General features: G+C 44.6%; 1 protein-coding gene and 2 long non-coding RNA genes across 5 annotated transcripts in view; 2 read left to right on the top strand and 1 right to left on the bottom strand.

Moving 5' to 3' along the window:
• Positions 1-5,744: 5,744 nt before the first annotated feature.
• Positions 5,745-14,099, bottom strand: LOC106504618 (uncharacterized). The gene is made up of 5 exons (XR_014813555.1): positions 13,982-14,099; positions 13,710-13,865; positions 12,371-12,454; positions 9,944-9,987; positions 5,745-9,778 (listed from the first exon to the last, which is right to left on the bottom strand). It is a non-coding gene; the product is annotated as an uncharacterized LOC106504618 (long non-coding RNA).
• A 288-nt stretch (positions 14,100-14,387) lies between these two features.
• RELL1 (RELT like 1) overlaps positions 14,388-27,792 on the top strand; it is a 70,828-nt gene continuing 57,423 nt past the window's right edge. For all 3 annotated transcript variants that reach the window (XM_084971727.1, XM_013978589.3, XM_084971726.1), the window contains exon 1: positions 14,388-14,564. In XM_084971727.1, coding sequence (XP_084827853.1) covers positions 14,477-14,564 — 88 coding nt within the window. In that variant the 5' untranslated portion in view covers positions 14,388-14,476. The remainder of the gene's footprint in view (positions 14,565-27,792) is intronic.
• Positions 17,492-26,036, top strand: LOC146400385 (uncharacterized). Its single transcript, XR_014812303.1, has 2 exons — positions 17,492-24,364; positions 24,783-26,036. It is a non-coding gene; the product is annotated as an uncharacterized LOC146400385 (long non-coding RNA).

The raw sequence follows: 27,792 nt of genomic DNA, 5'->3' as shown, positions 1-27,792 counted from the left end.
CGGGTTAGTGGTAGGACAATATTAATTACTAAAGTTTCACAGTACTCCACATGGATTTTTTTAGGTGGTTAATTGAGCTGTGACATCTATTACAAAGAAAGGAAGCCACAGTGTGTGGCCTTATTTTTTCAGACCGGAGAGAGCGTGATAATTCACTGTGAGTGAGAAGAGTTTAGCCCTATTCTCCCATTTCTCTCTCCCATGGCAGCAGCTATTTTCACTGCAGCCCTGTCCCTCCTGGAGTTGCATCCATGGCTTGAGTATCTCTTTGGTGGGGGAACAGCAATGGATGTTCACTGCCAGTCTAGAGAAGGAGAATCAGAGGGCAGCTCTCAGGAGATGAAAAGAACTCCAGACTTGCAGTAAGAGACTTGGGTTCAAATCCCACTTCTCCTACCTCTTAGCTATAAGACCTGGAGCAAGTGTTGTACTGTCTGAGCCTCACTTTCCTTGTCCACAAGGGAAATGAAAAACCCATTCCTCACATGGTGATTTTGAAGATTAAATTCACTCACGCTTTTGTCAAAGATTTAGGTAAGGAGTTCCCATCATGGCGCAGTGGTTAACGAATCCGACTAGGAACCATGAGGTTGCGGGTTCGGTCCCTGCCCTTGCTCAGTGGGTTAACGATCTGGCGTTGCTGTGAGCTGTGGTGTAGGTTTCAGACGCGGCTCGGATCCCGCATTGCTGTGGCTGTGGTGTAGGCCAGTGGCTACAGCTCGGATTAGACCCCTAGCCTGGGAACCTCCATATGCCACGGTAGCGGCCCAAAGAAATAGCAAAAAGACCAAAAAAAAAAAAAAAAAAAAAAAAAAAAAGGTTTAGGTAATACCAACTATACCTATCTGTATCTACATATATATATATATGATGTCTGTCTATCTATCTATCTATCTGTCTGTCTGTCTGTCTATCTAGCACTGCAGATACAGCAACGAGAAGACACCATGATCCATGGTAACAAGTTTCTAGTATAGAGGAGAAGATAATTACTGAATGACAAGTAAGGACTGAAGTGAATGACAGCAACCGCTACCTTCGTAGGGATTAGGAAAATGAGTGGATGTCATCTTGTTGAAGACAAAAGCGGTAGGAGGCATTACGAGTATTCAAATTGGGAGCATGTAAGATGATGCTGAGCTTTTTGCTGATATTGGCTGAATCAACAACCAAGGAGCTGGTGATGGGACTGAAATAAGTGTGAATTAGGTAAGATTATAGCTCAGAGGCAATTTTTCCTGAAAAACGTGTAACTTGCTAAGTTTCCTCCCAAACATGAGCCAGAATTTCATTTAACTTTTTTCAGATATGAACTAAGAACCATAAAGTGAGCTGATTTTTATGCCTCCTCTTCCAGTGCACGAACCACTTAGCAACACTCTGGGGTAATTTGTCTTTCAAATCACCCTCGTGTTCTGAATCAGGTCACATTTTTATTACATCTCAAGCTACTTCTGCAAATCTGAATAACATAGTTGGTCTCTGTCAAACATAATTTCTTAAGCATCTGTAGCTCCTTTGTAGTAACTAAAATCACACAATCTCTGAAAAGACACAACTTGTCTAGCTTGTTGGGTATCATGTGTGTACCGCCATTTATCAAAGCCTATCAATAAACTAAAAAAGGGGCAAAGGAGAGGTGCTTTGGCTTAAACATTAGGGTTTCAAATGCCAGTAATCAGAGAAACTGTGGATTTTTCGCTTAAAGCAAAATTAAAAAAAAACAACTTCTTGGTAAATTCCAGAGAAAATATTGGTATATTCTGCTTTTCCCCATCGTTCTATCTAATATGGTCACCCCTAGCCACATGTAGCTTTTTTTTTTTTTTTTTTTTTTTGCCTTTTCTAGGGCTGCTCCTGCGGCATATGGAGGTTCCCAGGCTAGGGGTCTAATCCGAGCTGTAGCCACCAGCCTATGCCAGAGCCACAGCAACGCGGGATCCGAGCCGCATCTGCAACCTACACCACAGCTCACGGCAACGCCAGATCGTTAACCCACTGAGCAAGGGCAGGGATCGAACCCGCAACCTCATGGTTCCCAGTCGGATTCGTTAACCACTGCACCACGACGGGAACTCCTGAAATATTTTTGTTATCACCAAAAGTTCTTTTGGAAAGTGCTGCTTTAGATAGTCTATTCAGCAAAAAGAACCACAAAGCATCCTCATATGAGTCTGGATAAAATATATCTTCCTTTATTCCTAGAGGAACATTAAGGATCTTTACAGAATGGAGTTTCTACTGTGGCACAGCAGAAATGAATCTGACTAGTAACCATGAGGTTGCGGGTTCAATCCTTGGCCTCACTCAGTAGGTTAAGGATCTGGCATTGCTGTGAGATGTGGTGTAGTTCGCAGGCATAGCTCAGATCCTGCGTTGCTGTGGCTGTGGCTGTGGCTGGCAGCTGCAGCTCCGATTCGACCCCTAGCCTGGGGACCTCCAGCACCAAAAGCACAAAAAAAAAAAAAAAAATCTTTATAGTCACCCCTGGAAATGCTTTTTTTTAATTTTTTTTTTTTTTTTTTTTTTTTTGTCTTTTGTCTTGTTGTTGTTGTTGTTGTTGCTATTTCTTGGGCCGCTCCCGTGGCATATGGAGGTCCCCAGGCTAGGGGTTGAATCGGAGCTGTAGCCACCGGCCTACGCCAGAGCCACAGCAACTCGGGATCCGAGCCGCATCTGCAACCTACACCACAGCTCACGGCAACGCCAGATCCTTAACCCACTGAGCAAGGGCAGGGACCGAACCCGCAACCTCATGGTTCCTAGTCGGATTCGTTAACCACTGCGCCACGACGGGAACTCCGGAAATGCATTTTTTAAAAGGTAGATATACAGTTTATGGTTAACAAACGAAACTGCTTCTCACACTATTATTACAGAAATTAATGTAAGAGAAGTTAATGGCCTATAGTCACTAAAATTATGATTTTTATTTTTATTGGCTGCACTTTCCGGCATGTGGATATTCCCCGGCCAGGGATCAAACCTGTGCCGCAACAGTGGCCCTTGGCTGCTGCAGTGACAACACTGGATATTTAACCCACTGCACCATAAGGGAACTCCAAAATCATGGTTTTTTGTGTTTGTTTGTCTGTTTTGTTTTTTAGGGCCTCACCTGCAGTACATGGAGTTTCCCAGGCTAGGGATCAAATTGGAGCTACAGCAGGCGGTCTATGCCACAGCCACAGCAATGTGGGATCCAAGCCGCATCTTCGACATACACTACAGCTCACGTCAATGTTGGATCCTTAATCCACTGAGCGAGAACAGGGATCGAGCTCACATCCTCATGGATCCTAGTCATGTTCGTTAACTGCTGAGCCACAACGGGAACTCCCCAAATCATGTTTTTAGAGACAATTTAATGACATGAGAAAATTCTAATGATAATAACTGAAAAAAGACCCTCACCACTACAATATGACACCAAAATGTACTCAACGTGATTTCTTACTAACTAGCTTATGCTCATACGGTTTTTTGATTTTTCCAATTTTTTTTTCAATGAGCATGAACTATTTAGTTGCTAGAGAAAAAAATAATTTTTTAATTTTTTTTTAAATTTTCCCACTGTACAGCAAGAAAAAATATTTTTTAATGAACAAATATTTGAAGTTTGGGGCAGATAGAAGGATAGAATCCAGACAAAAAGCAAATCCTTAGTGGATACTTTTCTGTTTCAATGGTCAAGTGGAAGTTTAGTGGCGTTAGAAACATTTTGATGGCAATCTCCAAGTCTAGGATCTGGCTTCAGACTGTGTTCAGTCTTGTTATCCACCTGGAATCTAATAAATGCAATTTAGAGAAGTGTGTGGGCTGGTGGTGCTGAGGAAGGTGACAATGGAGTGAATTACAACACACCAGGCCATCGGCAGACCACAAGGAGGAAACGGGACCAAGCATGGAGAAATGTCACGGCATAAAAAAAGCAAGGTGGCTCAAAACCTCACCTTTCTAAAGTAAAAACCACCACGTCATTTAAAAAATCATTTTTAGGAGTTCCCGTCGTGGCGCAGTGGTTAACGAATCCGACTAGGAACCATGAGGTTGTGGGTTCGATCCTGCCCTTGGTCAGTGGGTTAAGGATCTGGCGTTGCCACGAGCTGTGGTGTAGATCGCAGATGCGGCTCGGATCCCGTGTTGCTGCGTCTCTGGCGTAGGCCGGCAGGTACAGGTCCAATTAGACCCCTAGCCTGGGAACCTCCACATGCCGTGGGAGCAGCCCAAGAAATGGCAAAAAGACAAAAAAAAAAAAAAATCATTTTTACTTAACTTTGATTATTTCAAAATGTACTCTCAACTCGTTACAAGCAATTTTGATACAATCGGCTTTTTCAAGCTCTTTCTCTATGCTCAGACAATTCTTAGCTATCATTTTATAGATGAAATCAGCCTCATTGAAATTTTCGCAATTCTGTAGATGAATCCTAATCTCACACTGTACATTTAGTTATGTTTGTAATATGCATACAGGTCTATAATGATTTATATAAGTACAAATGAAATATGTATAAGTATTTTAGCGTCAGCTATTATATTAAACTTCTACATAATTTTGCCCAACCTTTTCTTTTCAATGACTATATCATATACGTGGACATTTTGCAGTTATCTAGCGAATGTGAAAAAGCAGTTGACAATATTAGCAGGGCTAATTTAATGGTTAAATTCCTAGTGAAAAATAAAAATGCTTATTGGGAGGACTGAGAGTCAATCAGTGACTTACATGCCATCTGGCTGAGACCAGTACATTGGCTTTTGAGCTGGAGAACAGGAAAAACATAATTTTGGGCTGGGGTACACCTCTTGAGGGAGGTAGAAGAATTGGAAGAGAGTGAATTAGACAATATATGAAGGCACTAAAAGCAGAGGTCATCCATTTTGCACTATTGTCCAAAACCTCAGTGTATGACATGATCCTAAGAATCACCTTGCTGTGGCCCATCTGTGTTCAGCTCCTTGGAGTGTTTTGCAAACCAAAGGACCCTTCCATCAACTGAGAGCTTGCCAAGTCATCTTTGATTCATTTGATGATTAAATAATAAAAAATTTTTATTTAAATCCTTTTGTTTGCATTTCGGAGGACAGTCAACCATCTGTATCTATGGGTTCCACATCTGTGGATTCAACTAAGCTTGGGTGGAAAATATTGGAAAAAATTTCCAGAAAGTTCCAAAAAGCAAATTTAAATTTGCTGCACTGACAACTATTTACATAGCATTTACATTATATTAGGTATTATAAGTCACCAAGAGATGATTTAAAGTATAAGAGAGGATGTGTGTAGATTATATGCAAATACTACTCCATTTTATATAAGGGACTTGAGCATCCTTGCGTTTTAGTAATATTGGCTAGGGGTAAGGGACTGGAACCAATCCCCCACAAAGTACTGGGGACTATATTTTGAATTTGCATGTAAAACAACATTCCTATATTCCCTTCCTCCCCCAATCTGGCTGCCAGCTGCTTAAGAAGGGTCGAGGAATAGATTTCTCCAAGTGATATTTCAATCTACTGGTTTGCTCCTTCATGCCTATGACCAGACTGCTTATCACTTCTGACAGTCCTCAACTCCAAGAGAGGGAATAAAAAAAACTACACTGTTTCCAAATGTTAATTTTGAACATGAATCTTTAATCAGCAAAATGCAAGTGTTAGAAATATTGGAACTGATCTTTTCATTATGCTTTCAACTCAGAAATTATGATGGGGTTCATTAGAGGAAAAAAAAGCATCATTCATCTGTTCTTTATTTCCCTGGAACTCGGCATAATGATCTTGGCTTACATTGTCACTTAAACTCACATGACTTATCACAGAATTGCTGAATTCATTCACAGCACAAAGAAAGTCTAAGATACTATGTCAACACATTTACTGAGTGTGTAATGAGTACATGGCACTCTGCTCAATATCAGAGCAGCTTCAGCATTTGTAACCTTATGTCATTTTTCTAATAAATTGAATGACACAAGTAAGGGACCATCTTACTTCTAATTCCCTGGGCAAGAGAGAACCAGGGAGATAGAGTCTGGTCAGGACCCCTATACCTTTACTTTGGTCCCTGCACCCATACTGATGATGAGTGGACTCTGAAAGTTGTAGATGCTTTTCCAGGGCTCTGTGATTTCTTGCTGGTATAGATCCTCAGCACCACATTGGTATTGTTCAAAGATATGGCTCTTAATTCATGCTTACACACTTAGACATTATTTCCAAAGTAAAAACCATGGGGCTGAATTAAGAGGCTTACAGTCTTGCCTCTCTCCACTAACACTCCAAGAGCCACCGTATGAAGGTTGAGCTACTCAGCTGTATTAGTTTCCTGTTGCTGCTGTAACAAGTCATAACAAATTTAGCAACTTACACAACACATATTTATTACCTTACAGCTTTGTAGGGTAGCAGTTGGAAATGGGTCTTACTAAGCTTTGTTTTTTTTTCTGGAGACTCTAGGAGAGCCTCTGATTCCATGCCATTTCTAGTTGGTAGAGGCATCCCACATTCTTTGGCTCCTTCTCTCTTCAAAGCCAGCAACATTGCATCTTTCTGTGTCTTTCTTCCATAGTCCCACTGACTTTATTGTTCAGCATCTCCTTTCCATGTTTAAATCCCTTCTGACTACATTGAGCTCACCCAGGTAATCCAGGGTAATCTCCATATTTTAAAGCCAGCTGATTAGCAAACAATTTCATCTGCAACTTTAATTCCTCCTTGGGAGGCCATTATTCTGCCTTTAACATTAGCCAAGAATCCCTTCTCTTGGGGTCATCATCTCTCTTAAGGCTTTCCCAGTCTTTTTTCCTGTGGTAGGGAGATAAGTTGCAATGATTTCTGTTTCCTAGTATTCATGCCCTTGTGTTATTCCTTCCCCTTGAGTATGGATGGGACCTGTGACTTACTTCTAACCAATAGGATGACAATGGCAGTGGGATGTCATGTCCATGATTATGTTCCATAATATTATAACTTTCATCTTGATACAGACCCTCTCTGTTGCCTTCTTACTTTTCATGCTTTGCTAAAGCAAGTGGCCATGTTGAGGAGGCCCACACAGCAAGGAACTGAGGGAGGCCTCTGGCCAACATGCCACAAAGAACTGAATCCAACCAACAACCAAATGAGCTTGAAAGAGAATCTTTCCCCACTTGAGCCTACAGATAAGACCCCATCATCCTTCGTCAACTCTTTGCTTGCAGTCTCATGAGAGACCCTGAAGCAGAGGATCCAATTAAGTCATACCTGGATTCCAGACCCACAGAAACTATGAGATAATAAGTGTGTGCTGTTTTAAGGCACTAGCTTTATGACAACTTTGGTACAGAGCAATAGGTAACAATAGGTATATTAGATACTTGCCGAGGGCTGTCAGTGGGGATTGTCCTAATCCAAAAAATGGATAGACCCTCCAAAGTGTAGCTTGAAGCGCAGAAGCTTGTTACTCAAAGTGTGGCTCATGGCTCATGTTAATCTTTGAGATTGTTAGAACTGCAAAAGCCCAGGCTTCATCCTGGTCCTACTAAATCAGACTCTGCCTTTTGACAAGATCCTCAGGTGTCTTATATATTCAACCTAAAGTTTGAGAAATGTAGAGATCCCTTTCTCCCAAAGAGGCTCCCCTCTGAATCTGCATATCACCTCTATAGTTATTAGCCAAGCAACCCACAGGGGTTGGAGGGCAGCTTGGTTCAGGCCACAGAAGTCTAGTCGTACCCTTACCCTGGGTCAGTGGGGCATACCCAAGTTACCCCTTCCACACTAACAGGGAATATCTATTTCAAAAAGGCTTATTCCCTTAACATCTATTTTTTATTTTTATTTTTGCTTTTTAGGGCTGCATCTGGGGCATATGGAAGTGCCCAGGCTAGGGGTGGAATCAGAGCTACAGCTGCCGGCCTAAATCACAGCCATAGCAAAGCGGAATCCGAGGCATGTCTGTGAGCTACACCACAGCTCATGGTGATGTTGTATCCTTAACCCACTGAATGAGGCCAGGGATTGAACCTGCATCCTCATGGATACTAGTCGGATTCATTTCTGCTGTGCCACAATGGGAACTCCCTGATATCCTTTTAAAAATTCCACTTCTCTATGCTCTTGTTACATAAAACATGGCTGGTATCCTCAGCAATCTTTCAGTCTAGTTGGCAGGATGGGGCATTCCACAGATCAGCGAGTAGTAAAATACAACAAGACATGCAAGTTACTCAATTTGGGATATAGGGGCCACTGATAACAGGTGTGGTCAAGAATAGAGTTTATAGAAGAATCAGGACATGAAATGATCCCTAAAAGTGAAGAGCACACGGGACACGGAAGGGTGACAGATGTTGAGGAAGGAGCAGGTAGAAATATTCATGGGGCCTTGGTAGAACTTAAGAGGAGACCCACTTGGCTGGAGCATGACTTTAAGTAAAGGAGTCATGAGAGATCAAGGAAATAGAGGTCAACACACCACGGAGTGAGATAAAGAGAGGAAAAAAAGAGAAAGAAAGGAAGGAAGGAAGATAGATTACAGCAGGGGCCGATCAGCCTAGTCATCAAGCTAGAGTAGATACCACTTCTAAAGTGAGGGGTCGGTGGCTGATTTACCAGTGAGGTCGTCGAAAACCAGTAACGGGGACTCTTAACGGAGGTATAAGAATGCTGGGAATAGTTGAAGAGAGGAGTTTTACAAAGAGTTGCTTCCGTGCTTGGGCATTAATCACCCCCCATCCCCCGACCACCACCACCAAGGAGGAGAGGGAGGGCTGTGCTTTGTCCTTTACTTCAGGGCAAGGGGATCCTTTGGCACCACCACTCAGCTTAGCATGTGTCCCCTTCCTGCTGCCCGCCCTCCACCTAAAAAGTCTAAATGGTGAGGAACGCCCTGGTCAACTGCTTTGACAATGAAGCAAAGCAGCACTGGCTTCACTGGGGAAAGGGGTGACGGTGCTCTTCACAGTTTTGGGGGAGCAGAGACTGTATTCTTGTGGCGCAGGCTTGTGGGGGGGGGTAGGGCCCTGACTACCAAGGTGGTCTGGAGGGGCAAGCAGCCCTCAGGGAACAGAAGCAAGAGGTCCCACCAGATGCCTAGAGCCCAAGGAGGAGGTGAAGAGACGGGCAGAGTAGACATCTTCGGTCTTTGATGAAAATGGAGGAAGCTAGACTCCCAGGGGTGGGAGGGGGTGTGGCGGCTGCAGAGAGAACCAGTGAAAATTCCTTTGAGAGGAAAAGTCTGCTTTTAACCCCTTCATTACCAGTCAGCTCTGATGCAAGTACTAAAGGGACATTTTCTTGCCCTTTCTCCTCCTTCTCTCATTCACAGCCCAAACCCGTGAAGGCTTAAAATTAAAAAAAAAAAAAAAAAAAAAAAAAGTGGGGACTCTGAGCAAAAGGACACCCGACAGGGAAGATGAGGAAAAGGTTGGGTTTTCTAGGATGCAGACACTGAGATGGAGACGTGCTTGCAGAAGGGCCCCCCGCCCCGGCAGGGAGCGCCCCCGCCCCCCAACATTGACTCTGCGGGGGGCCGAGATGAGTGGGATGAGGCCCGAGGAAGACAAGAAATGGAACTGGGATGCAGTTGTTTGTTATGGAGGCTGCTGCCTTTCCGTTGGGGACTTCCAGATCTGGGTGGCCCTGCTGAAGTCATCCTTCTTGGAAGCTCTCCACTCTGCTGCTCCACCAGCCTGTCTTTGGAGAAGGGCTTCCTCTGGGGAGGAGGCAGCTCTCTCTTGCTGAGGCCGGGTTCCTCTTCTCTTGGCTGAGAACCCTCAGGACCAATCCTCTGCAGCTGGGGGACAACTGGGCATGCGTGTGGATCGCTGTACCCGCAACACTGCCCTCCCAGGGCAAGCGTCCTGTCTGCAGCCGCATGGGCGGGCAGCAGAGAGGGAGGAGGTTTTTGTCATCCCAGGGGACTGGACTTTTAATTAGGGTCCAGAGTAGCTCTCATTACCTTCGAGGTAGCAGGAAAATCTTGGAGCTGGCTCTAAATTTCATCTGTGTGCGAGGAAAGAAAGAGCCTCATGAAGAAATTTACAGCAGCTCTTTTAACCCTCTGCACCTGGCCAGGGACAGAGCCTGTACCTCCAAAATCACCTGAGCTGCTGTTGGGTTCTTAACCCACTCTGCCTCAATGGGAACTCCACAAGATTTTATTTAAAACTTGCTGACCTATTCTCCTGTCCCTCTTCCTCTCATGCACACTCATCACTGTGCAGCCTGCCCCAAGTGAATTCTGTCAGTGTTGTCCATGGGCTCACAGCCTTCCTCCACTCGCTGCTAATCCCTCTACTTCCTTCAACTTAGCCCGTTGCACGTTCTCCATGAAGCCTTGCCCAGAGGCTCCAGTTATAATCTTTTTGGTTTTGAAATCCCTATAGCCTAGTGGTTCTCAACCAGGGGCGACTTTGCCCCCAGGGGACATTTGGTAATATTTGAAGATATTTTTGGTTGTCTCAACCAGGGGAGGGAAGAGGGCTACTGGCATTTCATAGGTAGAGGCCAAAGAGGCTGCTAGACATCCTTCAATGCACAAACATTCCCCCAACAAAGAATTATCCAGCCCACAAATGTCAATAATGTTGAGAAACCCTATAGTCTGCTTGACTTTGGCACCGTGCACCCTATCATTGGGTCACTCATTATAGTGTCAAATAATAGGGCTGGATGAGAACCTTTAGAAATCATCCTATCACCTGCCTGAATTGTCTGGGTAAGAAGACTGAGTGAAGAGAAGCTGTTAAAATCAGAGTGAGTCATGGCATGGCTTTATCCTGATCCCTAGACCTTTGGCCATTTCCACTTCTTAATGCAGTTGTTTCCTTTCTCCCAGGTACACTTAAAAAGCTTTTATAAGCTAAGTTAGGACCTATTATTACATGTGCAGTGACTCTCCCCTCCAACCTCCTACCCTCAGCCCACTACTAGGAACAGAGTACATAACCTGTCTGATCAAAACAGCCTTAGATTTTATAAAATATCATTTGATACCCCTGCAAAAAATATTTTTGAAAGAACTGTAGGTTTCTCTCATGGATATAACCTCTCAGAAGGCAAGATGACTACATCTAAATCACAGAAAAAAGGAATTCTACAGAGACCTTCGGCAGAAGTATTTCTAACATTAATTAGAGTAAATACCAGCCAACTGGATCTTATGCATTTAAATGACGGTGATGAAAATTACCATCTTAGCAGGAAAACAGGAAAGGTTCCTGTGAAGGGGAATGATTAACTGAATTCTTATAGAGAAACTAGAAAACAAAACTCAAGAAAAACAAGTCAGGATAGAGAATTGTATGTCTGTAAATTTGATTCCTAGAAACTCTTTGTAACACATTCCAATAAATAAATAATTTCCCTTGAAAAAAATGTATGTAAGCAATTGTTGACACAGAGTTCAAAGAGGCCAGGTTAAGGAAAAAATGACAGAAGACTTTATATTGGAAAAGGAGAGCTAACCAGATAGCATTCTGCATTTCAGAGGCAGAGCAGTATAAACAGAAGTTCAAGTGCAGGCCTGGTACAAGCTGATCCTGGATTTAAGTCATGGCAGTACCCAGAGCAGCTGTGCGACTTGGGTGAATGCCTTGAGCTCTCAAATCCTAGTCTCCTCAGCTTTGAAGTGAGGATCAGTAACAACACTTCCCAAAATATAAAATTGTGAGGATTTGATGAAGGAACTCAGGAAAAGTGCTTGCCCATGAATCAGGCTAAATCCAAGAGGTTATTGTAAAGGAGAGCTAATGTTATAACTCTTTATACCTACGATCCTGTAATTTTATTTCTGGGAAAAAAAAATGAGATCCTTTAGTCTTGTGTTGTCAAATGTTTATATCCTCAGAAGAAATATGACATTCCCTTCTTAATTTGAATGAGAATCTTGATTACATTGAAGTCTTCACATTTAAAGTAAAACAATAAGCAGTGGCTTTTAGATATGCATAGGGGGAGCTTTTTTTTTTTTTTTTTTTTTTTTTTGTCTTTTTGCCATTTCTAGGGCCGCTCCCACGGCATATGGAAGTTCCCAGGCTAGGAGTCGAATCAGAGCTGTAGCCGCCAGCCTACGCCACAGCCACAGCAACACGGGATCCGAACCGCGTCTGTGACCTACAACCACAGCTCACGGCAACACCGGATCCTTAACCTAAAGTGAATATATATGAGGTTCTATGACAGTGAAATATCTACAGAGAGCAGTCAAGCAGCTAAGTGTTATGGAAAAGCTGGAGAAGGGAATTTTTAAAGCCTTGGGTTCCAACCCTGGCTCCTACTAACAACGAGATATCAGGCAAGTGATTTAACTATCTCTCATCTGTAAAGTAAGCGGCTTGGTAGATGATCACTAAGGTTTTCTCCAACTTTAACTACTGCATTGTACCTTTATTCCTGGAGAGCTGTAAGCAGACATCCAATTCAAATATGTTGTTAAAAATGGTCCTATCTTTTTAATAGTAAGTTCGATCTGTAAGAAAAGAGTGAAACATTCATTTTAAAAATGATAGACTTTTTTGTCTTTTTAGGGCCGCACTTGAGACCTATGGAAATTCCCAGGCTAGGCCTACGCCACAGTCAGAGCAACGCTGGGTCCAAGCCACGTCTGCAACCTATGCCACAGCTCATGGCAACACCAGATCCTTAACCCACTGAGCAAGGCCAGGGATTGAACTTGTGCCCCCATGGATACTTGTCGGGTTCATTACCACTGAGCCACAATGGGAACTCCAATACTTGACTTTTTGAATAGATCTTGTGGTCCAAGCTTTTCGCTACATTCCAAGTTCCCAAACCAAAGCTGGCTTTATGGGTGTGTGACAGGTTCCGGGGGCCCTGTGCTTAGATAGGGTCCACACCAGGCTATCGGCCACCCTGAAATTCATAATTTTTTAACAAAACCCCTTGCAATTTTATTTTACACAGGCTCTGCAAATTATGTACCTGGTTCTGGCTACAACTTATAATTTATAGTTTAATTTCTAGGGCAAGGACTCTTTTCTTCCCTTTTTCCTTCCTTCCACCTGCCTTCTCTCTCTCTCTTTTTCTTTCTCTCTCTCTCTCTCTTTTTTTTTTTTTTTGTTAGAAATGCACTTGGACCTCTTTCTCCTGCAGCCATTCTGTTTTTATGCTGGTATAAAACTGCTTCACCTGCCAGACTGCAGGATGTGTGGACATCTGTGCACAGGACACACAGTGTGTGCTTTTGGCTTATAAGGGCAGAAGCTGCATTCTTCAGCCCCAGCCTTCAGCCCCAGCCATCTGCGGTAGCCTGAGCTTCTGTCACTGGGAATTCCCAAATCAGTGCAAATGTTTATGAGCCTAATAGACTGTGCAGAGAACCCAATAAGGAGATTTTCCTTGGAAAACCCGAGGCTAACAGGCCAAGGAAGAGCCTAGTTCTGTGAGAGCCCCCGGTCCCCACCCTCTCCCCTTGCGGGTATTCTTGAGTATTTCTTTAAGTTCTGACTACCTTGTTTAGAGTCTCTAAAGGGCAATAAAGAGGGAACTACTCCGAGCAAGACTCTGCGTCCAATCGCTACTTGTGATGATGATTCAACTTTAAAACCCACTTCCGACCTTATTGAGTGAGCGCTGTCATGGAGCTAGGCGGGGAGGGCGCAGCAGTGAGAAAACACAATGAAGACAAGGTAATTCTAATTTATCGCGGGGGCCTGGCCCCCGTGGGTTTACTCCCTAGCTTATGGAATAAGGCCACTACTCACCTCACAAAGCTGACGAGACGATACAAGTAAGTGACCAGGCACTTGAGTTACTTCGTGGGAGTATTTGCAAGGTGCAATGTAGGCACATGGTTTTTTAAAAAAGGCATTTCCCCTTCCGCCGGAGGTATGTAGAGTTTTTTTCCCCAATAGGAGCAGCTTAAATGGAAGAGAAGATAGGAAATTTACGTGATTTGGCTTTTCTCATTTTCAAACATTGAAACGACATATTGCACAGCGCCCCTCCCCGGACAAGTCACGGAGGAGAATGCCACCTGAATAGAGATGCCAACAGAGAAAAGAGATTGTGCTCATTCCAAAGCTGGCCTTGTTTGCCCATCCAGAGCTTCCTGACATGTTCCTGACAGAGCCCGCGTGGCTGGGAGGGGCCGGACCGAGTTTGGCGGGTCTTGGCCCGATGGGCGGGGCGAGGGGCGGGGCCACGGCCTATCCAGGCGGCGGGAGCCGAGGATAGACTGGTCGAGGAAGCCGGCGCGAAGGAGAGGCCGAGCCAGGCTGAGGTGGGCGGATCCGGGGGCGGGGCGACTAGTTGCACCTCCCACCCTTGCAGGCGGATCCCTGGGCTTGGCAGGGAGAGGCCCGACCGGGCCGAGGTGGGTGGGGCCTGAGGGGAGGGTCCATTGGGGCGGGGTGTGCAGCGCGCGGGGGCTGGGCTCTGCCAGTCTGTCCGACCGCGGACTCGAGAGCTGCACACCCTATTGGAGCCCGGGACGCGGCACCCCGGGGGAGGAGGGCGAAGAGACGCGGGGATGGCTCTGCGGGGACTCCCGGGGTCCGCCGTCCTCGCCGCTGCTGTCTTCGTGGGAGGCGCCGTGAGTTCGCCACTCGTAGCCCCGGGTGAGTGCCTTGTCGCGGCCCGGGCGCGCCGGAGGAGGCCGGGGATCGGGACGGTAGTCCCGCTGTGCTCAGAGCTGGTCTTGTCCTGGCACAGCCTCGGGATCCCGGTGCTGAACCCCTGGCTGGGGACAGTGGCCCGGGCCGGGTGCGGCGCGTGGGGATGGCTCCCATCCCTCCCTTCCCGCCTGCCGGGCTCCCGCCTTCCCTCTTATCGCCGAGTCCCCCAAGGACCTGTAACCCCCCGCCCCCACTTCCGAGCTGTCTGGCGTGTAGGGACCCGAACCGCCCTTGCCTTTTTCCAGAGCCCTGCGCCTCGGAGCCCTGAGGACCCCTTTCCTGCCCTTGTCCTCTAAGGCCCTGCGAGCGGAAGATCGTGACACAGAGGACCCGGTGCTCTGTCGCCGCCTTCCTCACCTCTTCATTTTTTTTTTTTTTTTAATTTTGAAAGTTGAGGAGTTCCAATTGTTTTCCTTTCAAAGTTTTCATTTATTTTAGTGACTGATAGATTCTTGTAACAGGTTGGGGATTTCTGAGTTCTGACCACACATCCTGAATAAATCAGGCTTGGAAAGTGGGAAGGCGTGTTTGTAAACTTACCTTTATTTTTTCCCTTTGAGTCGATTCCTGTCACCACAAAAGGAACCTTCTGTGGTCAGAGCAGGAAGCCACCAGCAGAGATGATAAAATGCTCTGCCCAGTGATGAAGTGGGAGCAGGAGTTTTTCACTAAAATCTCCGAGAAGGTGTACTTTTACCGGAGTCCTTTCTTGCATTCTTGTTTTTATACCTGTAGACACCGGGGATTCCTTACCACTGGTCCCCCTCTTAATTGCAGCCTTATAGCAGAGGTTAAAAAAAAATAGTAAACGCAGAGCTTCTTGGCCAATTGGGGTTACTACACCCTGGAATCATACGTCAGCAAGCTCTTCCAAGCTTGAGCAGCTCCTCTTCAGGTCCAAATAATAAGCTAGTAACTGGAAGCTTTCCAATAACTACCTCCATCATAAAAACACGTATACTGCTTTCGCTCTTGAGAAAATCCATTTGCTTACAGCTTTTAAACTGGCTTATCACTTTGGCCTTCACTTTTTCATAGAAACTAGAACATGTCAGGAAAGGAATGGGCTGGATCATATGTCTCCTGAGTCTTTATTAGCAGATCTGTATTTCCTTCAGCATCCACCCTGAGGAAATGGCCACTAGTGACATGTATTATTGGATAGGAGATTTTGGTTTTCACCTGACATTTCGTTACTGAGACAGGTAGTTGTGTAATCAGGTTCAAATTGGACCCAAGGTTGTAGACAGTACTTAGAGGGACAGAGTTAGTTGCTCCAGAAGCATTTAATCTGGGAGGGAAATGGTTAAATTCAGCACATCACCCATGTACTCAGTCACTGCAGGAGAATTCCCCATGTAGAGTACTTTTGTGTTTTAGTGGATCTTTGAGCAACACCCTACTTTCAGGACTGGAATGTGATGCTAAAAGGAAGCTCTTAATATACAGTATTACACTTTAGAAGAAAGAGATATCAAAAAAAAGGAAAGGGTTCAAAGTACAGATGTGCCAGTGTGACTTGAGACCTGCTTCATGAAGAAGAGATGCCCTGACAACTGGTCCCCGTGAAATCTAAGACTGTAAGGAATGTTTTAGGGACGGCGGGGAGAGTAATGTTGAGTGGCTGCTACCTGTCAAGCTTTGTTTCGGGCACTTTATATCTATTTTACACTTATCTCTTTAATTTGATGAAGTTCTTATTTCCAGTGAGGCACCTGAGGCCCAGAGAGGTTAAACAACTGGCCCCACCTCACATTGCTAGTGTATCAGTCAGCATTCAATCCGAGAAGCAGAACTACTAGGAGGGATGTGTGTGTGTGTGTGTACACATTTATCTCTATCTTTAATAACCCAGCTGCTTGATTCCAAAGTTCATTCTCTTTTCACTCTACCTCACTGCTCCCCAGAGAGAAAACAGAACGGAAATCAGCATCAGCCGTCTTGGGCTTGTTGAGAGTCTAAGACTGGGAGTTTAGGACATCATGAGGTTGTAAGGAAGCATGGGGTTATCAGAAGTTGGGAAGTAGAGAAGGACAGTCAACCTCACCGTGGGCAGTGGGAGTATCTCTACCTGCTCACTTCCTTCTGGTGGAAGAATCTCATTAAGCTTCTGTCTTAGTAGCAGCCTTCGAAACTATATACCACCAGAGGGATGATTTTCCACATCTTGGCTTACTTTTTAACTTCTCTGGTTACTTAGGGCTTAGTTACTCCACAGACAATGCATGTTTGAGTAAGAAGCGTGAAAAGGGACCAGGGGCTAGTGAAATGCGAGTTGCCTTCTCGGGCTCAGTGGGCTTCCAGCCAGCCTTATTTAGATGCTAACGATAAGCTTTATTAAATTCTGGGTTCTCCTCTGGCCCAGTAGCTGCCTAGCTCTCTTTCTGCCTTGTACATGGTCAGCAGACAGACTTATTGAGGAAGCAGCTCTTGGAGCTTGGCCTTCCATGCCCAAATCTCATTTAAAGAGGAAATGAGAAATTGGGGGATTCGAGATGTGCCTGTCATTCCCCATCTTCCCCCCACCCCCCATAAGCAAACTATTTGGGAGTTTCAGTAGTTGAATTTGAATGCGAGAGATCAAAGCCCCAGGTGATAGAAAGAAAAAACTTTTGTTGTTACTTTTTAAAGGGTTGTGTGTCTCTGATGTCGAAGTTTAATACACTGGGACAAAAAGAGGAGTTATTATTATTTTTTTTCTTTGTCTTGCACCCGCAGCATATGGAGGTTCCCAGGCTAGGTAGGGGTCTAATCAGAGCTATAGCCCCTGGCCTACACCACAGCCACAGCAATGAGGAATCTGAGCCGAGTCTGCAACCTACACCACAGCTCACGGCAACACCAGATCCTTAACCCGCTGAACAAGGCCAGGGATTGAACCCACAACCTCATGGTTCCTAGTGGGATACGTTGACCACTGTGCCATGACGGGAACTCCTAGAGGAGTTATTTAGAACCGACAAAAGGTGATTGAAATTGTCATTGGTTAAAATGACTATGTTGAGAGGTTTCTAAGAATTTGAGGCAGTTACCTGGGTAACTGTGAAGATTTGGTGACCTGCTGGGAGTGGGGAGGGTAGTGAGGCTGGTATGGCTAACAGGACAACTGGAATTTTCAGTTAATACACTGTAGCACTTAACTCTTTTTGGAGGAAGGTTTATTATGCCTGTTTTGTGGCAGGCTCTGCTCTAAGTACTCAGATCATTTAATGCTTACAACATCCTGTCAGCTGTATAATTTTATTCCTCCATGCATAGATGAGGAAATTGAGTCCTGAGAAGTCAGCTTGAAAAAGTCACATAAGTATGTAAGTTGGATTTTGACCTTCTCTCACATCTGTTAGATTCTGAGGCCTATTATTGTTATTACTTAATCATTTTATTATTCTTTAGACTGAGGAATTTCATTTCTTTTCTTTCTCTCTCTCTCTCTTTTTTTTTTTTTTTTGTCTTTTTAGGGCTGAACCCGTGGTATATGGAGGTGCCCAGGCTAGGAGTTGAATAAGAGCCACAGCCACTGCAACGAGAGATCCAAGCCGCATCTGCAGCCTACACCACAGCTCACGGCAACGCTGGATCCTTAACCCACTGAGAAAGCCAGGGATCGAACCTGCGTCCTCATGGATGCTAGTCAGATTCGTTTCCGCTGAGCCACAGTGGGAGCTCCATAATTTCTTTTTATTCTAAGATATTTATAAAGAATCATTAGTAGGGTAATGCCATGATAGAGTGGAAAGAGCACCAAGCTAGCTCGAAGTCAGCACTGTGGACTTGAAGTGTGCCTGCCACTTTTGAGAGTGTGGCTCTCTCTGCCTCTGTTTCCTGCCTGTAAATTGGGTATGTGTCAACTCCTGTCTCCTATCTGCCTTACTGGTTGCTATCCTAGTGAGGATCAAATGGCCTGCTGTTTCTGAAAGGTCTTGGCAAACAGCAATGTCGGGTATATGTGTGTGTGTGTGTGTACACACATATATATGGGATGTGTATGGCAAAGTGGTATAAGTATACACATATATATAATATATATCTTTCCTGTGTATCTTTTCCCCCTCTATTTCTTACCCAAAGTGCCCATTAGACTAGACTTATAATGTCAACCAAACTGTCTAATAAATGTAAACCACACATGTTTTCATTCTGGAGGTGGTGCTGGCTTGGCAATCATAGGTTCATTGTAAATATGTAAAATTCCAGAGCGACACCTCAGATTCATGAGTTGGCTGCCACTGACTGGGAGTTAAGTAGCGAAGCCTTTTTTTCCCATTTCCCCTCAACTGAAATACCATGCTTTTGGTATTTCTGGAAAGTTCCCCAATGGATTTAAAGTTCTGACTGGAAAGGGAGGGAATCATCCTTGATTTCATTACTCCAAGTCACTTGCCATTGTCAGCCGGTTTCATTCTGGTCTTCTTTGCATGTATTTGCTGCTTGGAAAGGATCATAAGGTAAATTCCCTTTTGTGTCCTGCATTTTGGACCTGATATTATACTTAAAGCTTTCTCCATTTTCCTACCCCCCCAAAAAAGATTGCATAATATTCCATTGTATGGATTTTATCTCTGTCTCCATTCTATGCTAATTATTTTAAAATGAATTTTAAAACTCATTGTTTCAGTACACATCTATGCATAAAATCTTGTCTAGATATAGATGGCTTCCACAGAAAATGGGTTCCTCAAGAAGCAGTTTTGGGATCAAGGGTATTCATGTTTTGAGGCCATTGATAATGACTTGAAGATTGTTCCAGTTTGCATTCTCATAACAGTTGTCAAAGGACTCACTTTTCACACCGTTGACTTTTTCTCTGAAAAACGTATTTCCTCACTTACAAGTCAGAAGTTGGTACCTTGATTTAATTTGTGTGTTTTGGGTTACGCCTAGGTTGACTATTTTCTTCCAGTATATAAGCTGTTTGCACAGGTCTGTAATCCTTTATGGACAATTCTGAAATCTGAAAACCTCCAAAAACCGAAAGTTTTTTTTTGAGGCTTTCTGCATGCTCTGTTGGTAGGTAGAACCTAACCTGAACCCGTGTGGGATTCTATGGTGTTTATTTATCTCACCCAGTTTGAATATTGCTGAGTTTTGGTTGCGGTAATAGTAATGAGCTTGATTTCTGAGTGTTACATAATGTGCGCTAGATGCGTTGTTACCTCTCTGGAATTACAAAGTCTGCATTTCGGAGGCACAGCTGACCTCCAAAGCACATCTGACCTCCAGGTTTTCGGATAAGGGATTATGGTCCTGCATTTCCTCTTTGTGACTCATCTGTTCTTGATTGTGGGTAACCAAATGTAAAACTGCTCAAAACTGTAAAAGAGCCAGCGGAGAAAAAGAACTCCTCAAAGGAGTGGCACTTTGTGAAAAGAAGCACCACTTTGGTATCAGTGTGGAATCTAATGAAATAAAGATACCTGGGCAACGCGGAGGTTTCCTGTATTTTAGGTGGCTTGACGAATGGGTGCCTATGATAAGGGAAACTCTGCTTTCCTCTGCCAGGTATTGACACAGCTTTCTTTGTAAGGGAGAGAAGAAATGGGCTCTGTCCAAGGGACTTTTAAGGGAGGAAGAGAGGGTGGAGGGTGATGGATACCCCAGGTAAACTGAGTCCCCATGCCCAGTCATCTCACCTTGAGGAACCTTGTGCCAAACCTGTTGAGCGCAGGGGTTTTTCTGTTCCCTTTTTGCAGTTCCTGAAGGTGCCTGCCTTCTTGTCAGCTCATCCCAGGATCCCAAACAGCTGCCAGCTCTCCCTGACACTCCCCTTCACCCCATTTTGTTTGCACACCCCTGTGTATGACTGCGTTCCAGCCACCAAGAAAGTGCTTCTTGTACAGAGGGTGAAAAATCTTTGCACCACTTTCATCATCTGTGTCACATGTAGAAACTGTGGCAGGTTGGGATTGTTGTGATGTGAGATAAAACATGCGTGTGCACAGTGCAGTGTTTGGCACACAGTAAATGTTAAAAAAAAAAAAAAAGTGTGTCATTATTGCTTTGTCTTTAACCAAATACTGACCTGTCACAGCAGTCAGATAGGACAGAGCTGCTCTAGAATTTTCCTTTCAGGTCCTCTGCTGCTGCCTGAGGTGTGCCCTGTCTCGTCTTGCTCCCGAGCCCAGGCTGCTGAGGCTGGGCGGGAGGTCGAGGACGGCAGGGTTGGGCAGTGCCAGGGCCCCAGCAGGGGAGGAGCAGGGGCCGCTGGGCCTGGCAGGGATTTCTCTTGGGGTGCAGGGGAGATGGGGGACTGAGCCATTCGCTACCAAAATTAGGCAAGGAAGAAGAGAAAGGAAAAAGGAAACCATTACCTTTATAAGGGGAGAATGTGACAATTTCTTTTGAAAGGATTTTGAAAGATTCACCCGTTGGTTTTTTCCTTGCCAGTGGATCTATAGGTCCAGTCGTAGTTTGGACAGTTTCCTCTAGGATTTTTGTGATTATCCTACTGATATCCTTTTTGATTATCCAGGATTGGACTGGTCATGGTTCACTGGGGAATGGTGTGTTGAAGTAGAGTATAATAAGATATGTTTATATGCTTCACCTGCTATCAAACATATATGTTTAATGCAAAATATGTTTGTTCTCAGTTACTGGCACAAAGTTCCTCAAACCCTTGGAATTTCCCCATGATAGGAGTGTCTTTTTTCTTAAAGAGCCCTCTTTGAGCAAATGCTAATGAGCCGACTGAGGGTGGTGCCCCTAGAGAGTGGGAGTGGTTGCCCGAAAGAGAGTGGGAGTGAAGTTTGGAACTGTCAGCCTGGCCCACTCACCTCTGGGAAGGGGAAGAGGCTGCAGATGAAGTGCTTTAAACAGTTGAACAAGACTTGATGAGCTTCCTGATTGGAGATGCTGGAGAGTCTCCTGCCCAGAGGTCCTGGGAGCTCCACCCCCTGTCCCCCCACGTTGCCCTGGGTATCTCAGCAATAAGTAAGTAAGATGTTACCCTGAGTTCTGTGAGCTACTCTAGCAAATTAATCGAACTCAAGGATGGGATCGTGGGAACCTCCAGTTTGTAGCCAGTTGGTCAGAAGCGCGGGTAACAACCTGGACTTGGAGTTGGCATCTGATGGCTGGGAAGGGGTTGGGGTGGGAAGAGGGGGAGTCTTGTGGGTCTGAACCCTTAACTGCTGGGATCCGGGTAATTTCAGGATTGAGTGAGTTGCTTGATGGTGTGGGGAAAACACGTGCTGGAGCAGGGATGTAGAATCCCGGATTATTAGGGCCGACATCTCCTCAAAGCTTATTGAGCAGATGAGGACACCGAGTTGGCCTGGCCAGGTCATAAGGGGGTTCTTTGCTCTGTCTGGGACTCTTTCCATTGTGTTCAAGCTGTGTCTCCATGGAAGGGCAACCCCGCTTTGCTGCTCCTGGCAAGACTCTTAGGTCCACACTTGCCCTTGGTCCCCACACTCCAGGGGCTGGTTTCTCAGCTCTGGATTTGGGCTGAGCAGGCCTGAGAAGAATGACTTTGGCTACATGACTTCGGAGAATCATTGTGGTGTTCTTGCTCGTGTGATTTTAGAGTCAGCGGGGACTCAGTGGTCATCCTATAACTAAGCCCTCCCTTTGCAGAGGGGGAAGCTTCCGTTCAGTTGCTTGTGGGAATCAGGAGCAGCCAGGGCCCTCGGGAGGAGCAGAACATTCGGTTTGGTGAGGGAGGGTAATGTGTGTGTGTCTTGGTCACTATCCAAGGCTCAGATCCAAGCACAGGAGCCGGAACAGAGCAGATGCTTACAAACATTTGAGTGAATAAAGGAAGGAAGGAAACTGGAGCTGGAATCCAGGTGTTCTGACTCAGCCTGAGGCTTTTGCTTTATAATAAGGCAAAGACTTCTGCTTTCCAGAATCATCCACAAATCTTAGCTGCACGTCTCCTCTCCCCCTCCAGTCCCGACTTGGTAAGAGGCTGCTTTGTCTGCCAGCCTCTAGGGGCATCTTGCTCCAAAAGCCTGAGGTGGGGAATCTGCATGGAGAAAAACAGAATAACAATAAAAAAAGTTAAGCCAGTTCTCCCTTATCAGGTGAGTACGGTGTGTCATTGACACATTTGAAAAGTGCTAGTGAAAATTTTCAGTGCAAAGGTTTTCAAAACCCACATCCATTCATGGAGCTCTTTCTAAAGACAAACTAAATTCAGTTGTGTTTCTACAATCAGTACTTCAAATGCATGCATTAGTAATAATAAGCATATATGTAATATTCCTAATAATATGTATCTATTATGTAATATATACACATACTATTCCTAATTTTATAATACTTTATACCTTTCCTTTATACCTTTGTTACACAGCTTAATTCTATAAATTATGTATTCATTCAGCAAATATTAGCCCCTTTAAAGGCAAATATTAGCCTTACTGTGTGCAAGGCCCTGGGGCGAAGTGATGAGCACAAACTAGACACAGTCTGCGCCTTTATGGAGCCAGCACAGGTTATCATGGAGGATGATTAAACGAGCAATAATGATGAAGTGTCATTAGTACTTTGATAAAGAAACTATGGCCCAGGGCCAGAATACCCAGCCTGGGGCTGAGGGTGAAATGAGAGCTGAGTGCAGGTTGAACAAGACTTTCTGGAGGAAATGAAGTTTGAACTCCCAGTTGTAAAAATGTCAGCGTTACCAGGTGAAGAGCACAGGTGGTCATGGAAGAGAGGGGGTGAGAGCAAGCAAAGTCGCAACAGCGGTCCCCAGCCTCGAGCACGCATCAGAATTAACTAGAGGGCTTGTCACAATGCAGCTCCGTCACTGTGCACCCATCTTCTAGTGTCTGTAGGTCTGGGAAGGGACTGGACTTTGCATTTCTTTTTTTTTTTTCTTTTCTTTCTTTTCTTTCTTTTTTTTTTTTGTCTTTTATTTTTTTAAGGCCACATCCCTGGCATATGGAAGTTGAATTGGAGCTGCATCTGCAGGCCTAGGCCACAGCCACAGCAACTTGGGATCTGAGCCACGTTTGCAACCTTCACCACAGCCACAGCAAGGCCGGATCATTTAACCCACTTAGCGAGGCCAGGGATCAAACCTGCATCCTCATGGATACTAGTTGGGTTTGTTACTGCTGAGCCATGATGGGAATTCCTGCATTTGTAACTCATTCTAGATGGTATTGCCTAAGCATCTGAACCTGGAAATCCCTCCCCTTTTCATGGGCTGTTCATCCTGTTTCCCTGCCATTCTTCAAGCTGAGATCCAGGTAACCTTTCCTAGGAATTCCCTGATTTTATCTCCTGTGAATATACACCTGAGTCCATGAAAACTTGTTGCATCTCCTCTATGTTATTTAACAGAGAATTACAGTCAGCTGTTTCCACTGTGTTTTGTCTTAACTAGACAGCAGAACACGTAAGATGTTCAAATATTTGATGGCTTGATCAGATTTATTTCTTGCAACCACTGTGAGGAACAGGTTGCTCTATTCTCTGTTTTATAGAAATCAGGAAACAGATGAACAGAGAGGGTAACCAAGACAAAATCAGGTGTCTCTCTCAAGTCCTAGATGAGAGGAAGCCAAAGCAAGATGTATGCTTGCTCATTGTTCTCAAAATCCTTTATTTTTATGTGAAATTGCATGTACTCTGTGTTCAGCACTATTGGTAAAAGGAAGTTAGTTAGTTTGTTTATTTATTAATTATTTTTGACCTTTTTCATTGTAGGTCCATAGCCTTTTTTTTTTTTTTTTTTCCTTTTTACAGCTGCTCCTGCACCACAGCCACAGCAGCACAGGATCCAAGCCGTGTCTGTGACCTACACCACAGCTCATGGCAACGCTGGATCCCTAACCCACCAAATAAGGCCAGGGATCGAACCTGCATCATCCTGGATACCCGTCAGGTTCTTAACCCCATGAGCCACTGTGGAAACTCTGATCCATCTCTTTAAAGATAAAATCAAGGCAGCTCGTTAACTGAATGTAGTTTATTTTTTTTCCCTAAGTGGAAAATGGGTAATTATCCAAGGAATTCTTTAGGAATTGCTTATTTACTTTTAGAGTAAACATTTGAAGGGACCCATTCAATGTATAGGTCATAGATTTAGAAATCAGTTTTATGGAGTTCCCGTCTTGGCTCAGTGGTTAACCAGCCTGACTGGGATCCACGAGGACGTGGGTTCTATCCCTGGCCTCGCTCAGTGGATTAAGGATCTGGCATTGCCATGAGCTGTGGTGTAGGTCGCAGTCGTGGCTCGGATCCCAAGTTGCTGTGGCCGTGGCATAGTCCGGTGGCTATAGCTCCGATTCGACCCCTAGCCTGGGAACCTTCATGTGGCACCGGTGTGACCCTAAAAAGATCAAAACAAAACAAAACAAAAAAAAAACCCGAAACAAAAAACCCAAACAAACAAAAAGAGAAAAGAGTTTATAAAATTTTGGCATGAGGGAGATATTTTCAAAAATCAATTTCATTTTCCTGAAAAGACACAATTAGGCCATTATTCTTCTTAACTGGCCGGATAAGCCTAGCTGAGCGGTCAACGATTTATAAAGAACCTGTCCATAAAATGTCATGTAATAGGTAGGGTTACAAACAGAAATTTCCTTTCAATGTCAGTAGCATATGCCAAGCCTTCCTCCCCCATGCGTTTACAAACATAATGAGGTTCTCTGAGATTCCTGGAACGGGTGGAAGTTGGAAGAATTCGCTGGGCTTTCTGTCCCACAATATAGCTTGGGAACACTGATTTCCAAATATTCTAACAGCTCTTCATAGCTGGAAGTCTCCAACACAATCATGTGAATTATTCACATTATAAAAAACGGCAGCCCGGAATTTCCTGGCATTGGCGAAGTGGCAGATGGCTAATGAACAGGCATCCTTCATTTTTCTTTGCATGTTTGTGCTATATGCTTATATGGCCTGAATGCTTCCACAGCTTCCTCATTTCTTTCCAACCTCCTCCTTTATTAAAACAAAACTCAAAACAACCAATATCTGATATTGCTAAAAGCTACATGATAGAGGCAAGAAAGCTGGGTTTTGAGGGTAAAGCTCATTTTCCATGCACGATTGCAAACTCAGTGGCTCAGTAGTCTTTGCAGGCAACATATGTAGATATTTCATACAAACAGCATGCAACTCAATGGGGGTCTTCTTTGAGATACCGTTAGGCATTGTGTAGATGTCTCAGATGAACAACAGGAGTTCCCGTTGTGGCTCAGTGGAAACGAATCCGACTAGTATCCATGAGGACACAGGCTCGATTCCTGGTCTTGCTCGTGTGTTAAGGATCTGGCGTTGCCATGAGCTGTGGTGTAGGTTGCAGGTGCCACTTGGATTCTGCATGGCTGTGGCTGTTGCTGTGGCTGTGGCTGGCAGCTGCAGCTCCGATTTGATCCCTCGCCTGGGAACGGCCGTGGGTGCAGCCCTAAAAAGCAAAAAAAAATTTTTAAATAAAAAAATAAAACGAATGACAAATTTGGTTGCCATTCTCCACCAACTTGTGATTGAGAAGGGGGAGGGAACAAACTCTGAAGATAAATCTTATAGAATAAGGGAGGATGCGTTTGGTATCAGCAGAGACCTACAGACAAAGTGCCACGTGGGATCACAGCAGAGAGACGCTTGCTTCTGATAGGAGGGATGGAAGAGACTTGAAAGCCTAAAACTTGACATTTTAAGCAGACCTTAACGGGGAGTGTGGGGATGGCAGCCCAGCGGAAGGGGCTGTGCAGACCCAGTGTGCACAGAGAAAACTGTGTGAGGTGAGACTGCAGAGGGGATGTGGAGGTATGGCTGTGGACCTCCTGAAACTAGGCACTTGATTGTGTAGGCAGTGGGGGGCTGCGGATGGGATGGGATGGAGTGATGGTATTGCAGTGTGATGGAAGGGCCCTGGGTGCTGAGCTGATTAATACCTGGGTACCAGGAGTTCCCGTCGTGGCTCAGTGGTTAATGAATCCGACTAGGAACCATGAGGTTGTGGGTTCGGTCCCTGGCCTTGCTCAGTGGGTTAAGGATCTGGCGTTGACGTGAGCTGTGGTGTAGATCGCAGATGTGCCTCGGATCCTGTATTGCTGTGGCTGTGGCATAGGCTGGAGGCTATAGCTCCAATTAGACCCCTAGCCTGGGAACCTCCATATGCTGTGAATGTGGCCCTAAAAAGACAAAAGGCAAAAAAAAAAAAACCAAAAAAAGACCTAGGCACCAGACACCACCTAAGACTTCAGCAAGGCTGTTGCTGGTTCTGTTTCCTCATCTGGAGAAAGAGGGGAGGGCTGAGTGTGGGCAGGGAAAGGGGGAGGGAGGGAGGGGAGGGAGAATGAATATACCTGCTCTTTGTAGGTCTCAAAGTAGTTTGGGGGATCAAATGAATAATATATAGTCCTTTGTAAGTAATACATATATGACCTACATGGCATATAGGTTTAATGTAATACATCTAATATATAGATAGAAACAAGTTTTCAAAGTTTGCTGGGAAAGGTGATTCATGAAGTAAGTGCAGTGTATTGTCTGGGTGGTGTGAAGTCCAGAAAGGGTTCATTAAATAGTAAAAGCTAGGTAATTGTACCTGTCTTAGTTTAGAGTAAATCCTCCGAAATTGTACAAATCATCTTGACTCCTGAATTCCTCACTGCTGAACATTTATTTTTAGAAGACTCTTGTGCATTTCCAGTTTTTGCCCTATTGGTCAAGTTCTCATTGTTTTCTCTTCACTCTGGGTGGGTCCTGGTCAGGAGGACAGCGCAGGCACTCAGTGTTTAGGGCAGTGTCTTTAAATAAATAAATCGTGCAGATCAACATTGGGTCCGTTGATCAAAGCCTGCTTGGGTAAGGTCTCTCTCTCTCCGTCACTTCTGGCAAGTCCGTTTATTTAGTCCCTGGATTTCTTAGAATGTGACTAAGGAGATTTGGAGAAGGAAAATGAACCCGTTTTAAAGTAATTTAGTGTACGTTAGGTGCCTACATATTATGGAAATTGTGGTTACAGTGGCAGTAGACTTGGTGTGTCTTAGTGTCTGAGAAGGGAGAGGGATGGGAAAGGGGGAGTCTTTAAGGAGGAGAGGAGATTCTTTTCCTTGAACCATATGATAAAATAGTTGCTCTTTACCATGCTGTCAAGTGCTGCATCTTGATATATAAATGAGAAAAACCTCTTGACTTTGAGTTTATATAAAGACTCTCTCTCTCTCTCTCTCTATATATATATATATATATGTATGTATGTATG

Source organism: Sus scrofa, chromosome 8 (genome assembly GCF_054392235.1).
Source record: "Sus scrofa isolate SSC_HxYL_T2T_F1_AM1 chromosome 8, Sscrofa_HxYL_maternal_Yorkshire_Landrace_v2.0, whole genome shotgun sequence".
NCBI classification, from domain to species: domain Eukaryota; kingdom Metazoa; phylum Chordata; class Mammalia; order Artiodactyla; family Suidae; genus Sus; species Sus scrofa.
Note: the sequence above shows the minus strand (reverse complement) of the source record. Positions and strands in the feature narration are given on the sequence as shown.